This window comes from Dreissena polymorpha, chromosome 9 (assembly GCF_020536995.1).
Source record: "Dreissena polymorpha isolate Duluth1 chromosome 9, UMN_Dpol_1.0, whole genome shotgun sequence".
Classification (NCBI taxonomy): domain Eukaryota; kingdom Metazoa; phylum Mollusca; class Bivalvia; order Myida; family Dreissenidae; genus Dreissena; species Dreissena polymorpha.
In genome coordinates this window covers 99,823,963-99,832,679 of record NC_068363.1, presented here as the reverse complement: position 1 = coordinate 99,832,679, position 8,717 = coordinate 99,823,963, and the positions used below count along the sequence as shown (strand labels likewise).

At 33.4% G+C, this 8,717-nt stretch overlaps 1 protein-coding gene across 1 annotated transcript; it reads right to left on the bottom strand.

Moving 5' to 3' along the window:
* Window positions 1-896: 896 nt before the first annotated feature.
* Window positions 897-7,498, bottom strand: LOC127844522 (uncharacterized). Its single transcript, XM_052374792.1, has 6 exons — window positions 7,337-7,498; window positions 5,798-5,839; window positions 5,361-5,423; window positions 4,973-5,014; window positions 3,304-3,396; window positions 897-3,149 (listed from the first exon to the last, which is right to left on the bottom strand). Exons 4-6 carry the CDS (start codon window positions 5,007-5,009, stop codon window positions 2,875-2,877), a joined length of 405 nt encoding a protein of 134 aa, XP_052230752.1. The 5' UTR covers window positions 5,010-5,014; window positions 5,361-5,423; window positions 5,798-5,839; window positions 7,337-7,498; the 3' UTR covers window positions 897-2,874.
* Window positions 7,499-8,717: the final 1,219 nt, after the last annotated feature.

Genomic DNA, 8,717 nt, shown 5'->3' with positions numbered 1-8,717 from the left:
CGATCGGAGAGATTTTCAACTTTGGAAGAAGATCATTCTTGTGAAATTCCATTAACATCGTTCCAGCTGTTTGAAAGAACTTGTCTTTTTAATTAAAAGTTTACACTCGACGGAAGACGAACGACTGACAAGAGGCAAACCCAATTACGTTTTGCAAAGTGAACTGTTAAGCCACTATGTATGTAAATTAATTCAATTGCAAGTTACCGGGATAAATGCAATTCCTTCGGAAAAGATACGGTACACTTACAAACAATGCAACTGACGGAAGAATATCGAAACTTGTCCTATGTTGTCTTTTTGAGGACTAGTAACGTTTTGGTTTCATGATTTAAAACATATACACAATTATAAAACTTTCGTTATTATGTCTTTTTATGAGTGCTTAGGTGTTCATCAATTCAATTTAATAAAGAGATTTTTTACCTTTTAATGTAAGATCGCTTTTTAATTTTGCTTTCGCCTTAGATAGAAACATAATTGCACGTACAGACACTGAGTGAATGTGAATAACGGGTTTACAACAACAAACTGCAAGTCTTGTTGTAAACCACTTGTTCCAGAACACAAAGTTTGCACGTTTGATCCCAACCTTAATCCTGATCTACTTTAACACTCGTTTGCCACATTAGAAATAAGTGTAGTGCACTAGGTGATTAACAACCGCACTAACAAGACCAAAAGATCGTAATCGGGGGTAATGGATGCGATTATTTGTTGTGAACTAGGAACTGGAATTTGATGACCCGAACATAAAGGCTGTTTGTAAGGTGATTTAAATTCAGCTTTTATTAAATTAATAAAAGTCCTTTTACAAAGAATATTTTGCAAGTATAATGTGATACCTAGTACGGTACAAGTTGTACAACCTTTTAAAATAAGTTTAATGAACGAAGTTTGGCATTTCGCAACTTTATCAAACGAATTTATTATTCGAACAAATCATGGTTCACCGGGTTCCATACTACTACTATATGGTACAGAAACATTATGTATGTGAAAGCCATGCTTTTCGTGAAATAAAATGAAAAAAGCACCACATTGCACCTACTTTGAAATATACGACATGCAATATTAAATGTATCATTTATCCTCAATAATCAATAATCACAATGAACAAATAATTTACATTGAATAGAAATAAACGCTATTTGTACTATATAGCTCATGTAGGCACAAGGAATACTGAACAAATAATTCACATTGAATAGTAATAAAAGCTAATTGTGCTATATAGCTCATGTAGACACAATGAATACTGAACAAATAATTCATTTTGAATAGTAATTAACGCTATTTGTACTAAAAAGCTCACGTAGGCACAATAAATACTGAACAAATAATTCACAGTGAATAGTAATTAACGCTAGTTGTACTATATAGCTCATGTAGGCACAAGGAATACTGAACAAATAATTTAAATTGGATAGTAATAAAAGCTATTTGTGCTATATAGCTCATGTAGGTACAAGGAATACTGAACACATAATTCATATTGAATAGTAATAAACGCTATTTGTACTATAAAGCTCACGTAGGCACAATACAATAAATACTGAACAAATAATTCATATTTAATAGTAATTAACGCTATTTGTACTATAAAGCTCACGTAGGCAAAATGAATACTGAACAAATAATTCATATTGAATAGTAATTAACGCTATCTGTACTATATAGCTCATGTAGGCCTTAACAACAATATACATAAACAATATATTAATAAAACGTTCCATTTATATCGGTATAACAATTTACCATTTAAATAATTAATTATTCGAACAAATCATGGTTCACCGGGTTCCATACTACTACTATACGGTACAGAAACATTATGGATGTGAAAGCCAGGCTTCTTGTGGAATAAAATGAAAAAAGCACCACATTGCACGTAATTTGAAATATACGACACGCAATATTATAATTAGCATTTATCCTCAATAATAAATAATCACAAGGAATCATGCACACATAATTCATATTGTATAATAATCAACGCTATTTGTACTATATAGCTCATGTAGGCATTAACAACAATATAAATATATAAATAAAACGTCCCACATAATATCGGTTTAACAATTAATCATTTCAAACTAACGTACAAATGACCGGAATACAATACAATAAGTCTTTTAAATAAACATACAACACTATTTTAAGTAAAATTGTACCGCATTGGGTAAATCCGCGTTTTAAATCACATACCGGCAATATGAAATATGAGCAAATGATCATATTTCCCTTTTTATTGAGCTTTATTGTTTGTTTTATAAATTCATGTTTGTATAATTATGTAGCTTTTGATTGACGATGGTTTTAAAAGCATCTGGTTTCCAACAAAGATAGATTTTATAACTGCATTGCTTGTGTTTAATGCACTTTTAGAATCTTCGAGCTGATTATGTGCAAATACAATTATTAACATTCCCAATATGTAAACATCATCTGAAACAAATGCTGCGCCCTGTTTTCTTCAGATATGCTCAGACCAAAGACTGAATAAATACACACTTGTTGTGAAAATAATATATTCTGAATTATATAATGATTTATTATTCAGCCTATTATACAATCTACAACATTATTTTTTTTATTAAGAAAATGTGTCGGTCAGTTTATCAAAATTGAAAGCAAATTCTGAAGATTGTTTTCTTGTTTTCTTGTTGTAACATAGTTTAAAGTCTTATACAACAAATAGAACATTCAGTTGCGTCAGAAGGAAAGAAACTGCACTGAAGAGCGAGTTTGTGAGTACAGACTTTAAATAGTTTATCCTTTTATTCATCTCTCAAAAGCACTGATGACCCGAGTCTTCAACAGGTCATAACATAAAACAACAACAATTATCCTGCATATTGACAGTTAACAACATCAATGATCAGTTCCTCCATTTCTCGGTAAATGTTGCCCAAAGCCATCTAAGCGCCTGTCTAGAACGTCAAACAGGTTTTGTTTTGTATCATTCAGCAAATCTTCTAACGCATCAATATCACTTTTAAGAAGTCGACAAAGCTCCATAGACCACTCAACGTCCGACAAATCAACGTCCCTTCGCTGCAGACGTCCCCACTCCATCAACAACTGGTAACACTGTTCTTTGATTTTAAATGGGTTTTCGATTGTGACACGAGTTATAGTGTCTTCGGCTGAAATGATTTCACTTGTGAAGTAATAGGTGAGTTTAACCGTTAAAATTTCAGAAAAAAGGCATCATAATATTATAACTCTTTTTAAAAACATTGCAATTAAAAGATATTAATACTCAGCTTTCTGAAGCTAGAACCAAGATTATAGCTTTACCATATAGGTCAATACCAATTCTTATTTTGCCGAAGAACATCTTAAATTCACCAGGTGGAATGCAGCTGCTGAGCTCGACATACTCTGGCTCAACTGCAGTAGAAACAAAAAAAGCAAACTGACATCAGACCGCAAGGCTAACAACAAGAAATCAGTTAGGTTTAATTTCCACAAAATCAGTTTTTTTTAAATAATCAATCTCTTCAAGTGTTTAGCCAGAAATTTTTCTATTGAAGCAAAACTAGTGTTTCTCTGGGTATTTCCAGTTCCTTTGCTAACCGTGTATTATATTAAAAGTGTAAATTGATTAACTAACCATATTTTGGTTAAGCCAAAAGTACACACAAGTGGTCCGATCGTTATTCAGTTCTATGAATACGGTTTTATAAGAGTTTATAACATTATACATTGGACATATATGCCCGTAACAAATGAAAAACTATGCATACACATAAAAATATATAAGTCACAATTGTTTTTGTTTTTATCAATTCAGATGTGTTTTTAAGGGGTACAGTAAAACATTTGCACTTGATGTTTATTAATATAGAAGATTACAATAAGCATTACGGTGTCATCAAGTTAAGCATTCAGTGTAATCAAGTTACATTTGGCTAATACAGTATTGAAACTGTAACGCGAAGCCGACTTCATGAGGCCGCCACCGAGCGCTATAAGCGGCCTCACAATGACGATGTGCCTTCCGAAGCCCTCGCAAGTCTATTAACTAAATAACAATATAAGTAAATGATTTTTATCAGGCTGTCTGCATTTTGATTAGAAAATTAAAAAGAAATCAAGTCGCCGCGAATATTTATAGTGCGACAAACAGGGGACCGTTGCTTTCAATGAAGCTGTTGCCTCCAATGAAGCTTCTATGTTTGATATCCAACGCTTTAGGTTGAGCTTCTGCCACTCCTTTGTACGACTTCTAACGTCCTAACGTCTTCTCTGCTAGCAACAGGAACTTTGCAGCCCGGGCAGCACCGTTTGAAGTTAACGTATATACCCAAATGCTGCAGCGCACTGTTCATTATAGTACCGTACATTTTTCTTTGATTGTAATCCCGCTCGAATCCGCAGAAAAATGACGAAATTGCCTATTTGCGAGTCTACATATACCTATATTAACCGAGCGCCACCCAACGGAAAGGAATGATCAGGAAACTACCGAAGTTACCGAATTCACTACGCTTTGACAATGCCTACCGATTGCCCTTTTTCTGCTTTCCGAACTCAGAGATTACATAATATCAATTTCTTCTGCAGTGCCATAGAAATAGGCCGAATATATATGCAGGATTTTACTCGACACTTTCTAATATTCTTAATATTAAATGCTCTTAAAAAGCCAAATAAATCATTTTAACACTAAAAATAAATTACTGTGTTATTTAATAAACATCTTAATATTATTTGCTACGAAAAGTAAGGTTATTGTAATGTAACCGTGAAGAAACGTGAATCTTATTCGAACCGAAACCTTCTCGTCACAAAACCCATTTAAAGAAGAACACCTACGAAGTTTTGTGCAAATGACAGACAATATAAGGACTCGCATGATGTGAGTAGTTGCATCTATTTTAACAGATAACATTTAACGTTAACATGTAAATATCCGAAATGGCTTGTTTCAAAGAAAATTGGCTTTAAAATAAAAACAACATACTGCTCGGTTGGTGAATGCCATTGGGGACGAAATTCATCCCTGCTGAAATTAAAAATAAAATATTTTTTTTTATCAGTTTTAAATCGTGTTGAAAAACAGATTGTTTATTAAGCATCTTACTGTTGCAATAAATGTAACTTGGCAATCAGCCACCCAATTTGGCAATTTATATATCTTATAGTTGTTTGAAACCAGTTGGTATCAAATCTGTATGTACTACACATATTTATTTTAGGTAATTACTTGTTAATAGAGCTTTCCAGAAACTGAATGACATTTTATTAAACTTGTTTAATTACATGTACGTTATAAACGTCTTAAATGTGTCAATTGTGCTATGCCATTCGGGATAAGTGTATTATTTTCGGAAAATAAAACAATCAAATACCATGTAGATGTGTTCGTTGAAATTGTAGTGGTTTTCGTCCTTCATCGTTGGTAAGGACGACGGCTATCTCGTTAATAATTAAATATGAACATGTTACACGTGTTTTATTGCGGATTTATTTAACAAGCGTCTTAATTGATCTTTATGAAGATTAAAGTCAAACATACAATCAATGTCTGGACAGACCTGGCATTTTAAAAAGCTTTCATTAAAGTTAACTTACCGCATTGTTGTTCATGTTCACAACTATCATGAACCAAAATGGTATGTTTTTGAAGAAGGAGTTCCTCATTGTTGTACTCTTTGTGTATATAACTTTTTTATAGATAAAACCGTTGCGTTATGACACTGGTGATTTTATGCGAAAGCATGATTACTAACAAAATAATTGGTTCATCAAGAATAAAATAAGAAATTATTAAATTATATGTACATACCGCGCGGTTGTTCAATGTCATCAGGGCTGAATGAGTTATTTGCTGAAAAAAAATACACACAATGAAACCGGATACAATATTATGATATTTAGAATATGATAAAGGTTGCACATCTTACATTAATGATGTAACGTAAGTGAGCCTACTTGTTGGCTTATGTATTCAGAACTCCATAAGTTGTAGTCTACAAGGTGAGGATATATAGCGTGCGAGCTTCCGAAGTTGGACCTCACATAGTTTGAACTGTTCATTTATAACTGCCCAAGTTGAAGCAATCAAAGTTGAAAATTCACGGATCAGAAGCATGTAATAATGTTTCATTAGTTTTCTTCTAGCCTTTCTTGACGCCTTGATTTAACAAAAAATGGCATCGATAACAACGTCAGCTACTTTATTCATACAATATCCAATACTGCCTGAATCGCCATCATGAGGTGGTAGCCATATTCATCGGGCATTTCAGCGCAACACACTTCGCCTTAAAATGGTGCACCTTAGCTATTGAATAGAGAGTCTAACCTTGTACTATATTGCTTCATCTGCATTGAAACAAGAGCTTCCATTATCTTTAGCCAATTAAAAATATAAATCACCCTTGATGTGCCTTGGCCTTTTTAGCAGGCATGCACAACCAAATTATAAACATAAACTAGTTGCAACACATTATATCATCATGTGCGTCTTCATGCATATATATATATATATATATATATATATATATATATATATATATATATATATATATATATATATATATATATATATATATATATATATATATATATAAATATATATATATATATATATAAACCAACTCTAGACATTCTATAACCGAGTTTAGTAATGTTTGTAGTTGTAAGTAACTCTCGAAGTTCAAGAAATTTCCGGCTAACTGAACGCTATGGATCAGAGGAAAACCACAAAGTATTCCAAACTCTGCTTAAAGCACAGTCCGATAGCGTTCCAGCTCCGTATCTCGAATCAAAATTCATAACTTTTTTTTCAGTAAAGTGCAACCGCCTGTTTGAACGGTTAGAAAAATGTCGGATCAGTGATGGGACTTCATATTACAAACGCGCGGTTGCACTTTACTGGAAATATACTTATTTGTTTGAAAAGATCATGATACCTATAGAAAACGCTCACGAGTGAACGTGCTCTCCACTTTATCCCATTAACAATGGTGAAATATTAAAAAATACATCATTCAAAATGTTAACTTGGTCGCGCTTTATTCCCCAAACACAGATCTTTAAAAGTCACGTGGTATAGGCACCGTGAAGTCAACATTTGTTAGAATTGATCTGTAGCAATTCTTCAGCAATATTTTAATTAAAACAAAGAGGCACAACAATTGTACAATAGATTGTTAAATTCAATATAATTGTGTAATAGAGACATGACAACTTAAGAGGCGTGTACATCTGAAGGTGTTGCAGAATTGCTTAAATGTTGATTTGATGGACTTTTCGAAAAATGTATAGTGCTAGTGTTAAAACAGCCATAGATATAGTCACCTAAAAAACAACCAATACTAACCGTTTCGTTTATTACGTTTGTTCCCTCGTCTAGCTATCAAGTAAGCGCCAAAAATGACAAGGACCAAAATTGCAGGGATGCCTGTGCCGAAACCGAGACCGAGGCTTAACTTCCCGAAATCGTCGTGTTGTATAGGCAAACATGTGGCTATGAAAATGATATATTAACAAAGCTGTGTTTTTACTTTACTAAAACCTTCAGCGAAGTAATTTAAAGGTTCGCCTATGATGGAGGTCAACTGACGGTATTTGGGATAAAAGCAACATCAGATTTCTTATGATGACCTTTTTAAAAATATTCCGGGCTACCTATTTGTACTTGATTAAAATAGTGTATCATTATAGCTACAAAACAAACCCGTTGTTGTCAATGGTCCGGTGTGCACTCATTCTGTACGATAAAGCGACCGTCACATTTTGTACATACTCGACATGGATCTTTTGCCGACGTCGTATCAGAAAATGTCTGACCAGGTTCACACCGCTTGCAGACAGTGTCAGAGTGACCGGTGCCTTTAATAAGTACGGTAAGTACAGTGCTAGAACCTGTATTCATATACATTCCCTTTATATTATATACAGTAGAAAACTTCAAACCCTTATAACTATGACATATTGTTTTGCTAAATTATTTTCCCATTATGTACTAATATATGTGTTTCATCAGTTTCCTTGTTTTGTATGCACTTAACACGATATCCTTCTTCCCTAAAAAGTCCGGGACGACACTCGCATTTAATATCCGATGTCCTGGTGCACTCGGTCGTTTTTATTTCATGTTGATTCTCGGTTTCCAAGTTAGTTTTCGGGCAAATGGTTGAACATGGTTGGCAATATAGGGCACGGTTATAGATTGTGGAAAATGTTCCAGAGGGACAAGGGCTGCAAACTGCGTATTCAAGGTCAAAAGAACAGTCTTTTATCAAGTATGTCCCGGCTGAACACAGGTAACACGTCAAACCATTGGATGCTATATAGGTCGGCCAGAGACCGCCACCAAACTTACAATAAGCAGACACTATCAATAGGATAGGTGCGATTCTTTTCATGACTTTCTTTCAGTTTTAAATGTCTTGCACTACAAATTAAAATGTAATTCCGAGAGTGTATATAAATTATATGTTCATAAATGTTGTAGTGTAGCGCGTCTGCAACAATACTGAAAAGAAAACAATAACACTCTAATAAAAAATGTTAAATATATTTTGCATTAACATATTTCATATTAACAATAGTGGCGAAAACGTGTTTGTATATAACGATTGGATATGATTAGTTTAAATAAAATAAAATATGTTCTGGTCGAATTAGTAAACGCACAGCAGATCAGTTGGTTTAAAGGATATATTAAACAGTGCAAGATATAGAGGAAAATGCTTTTT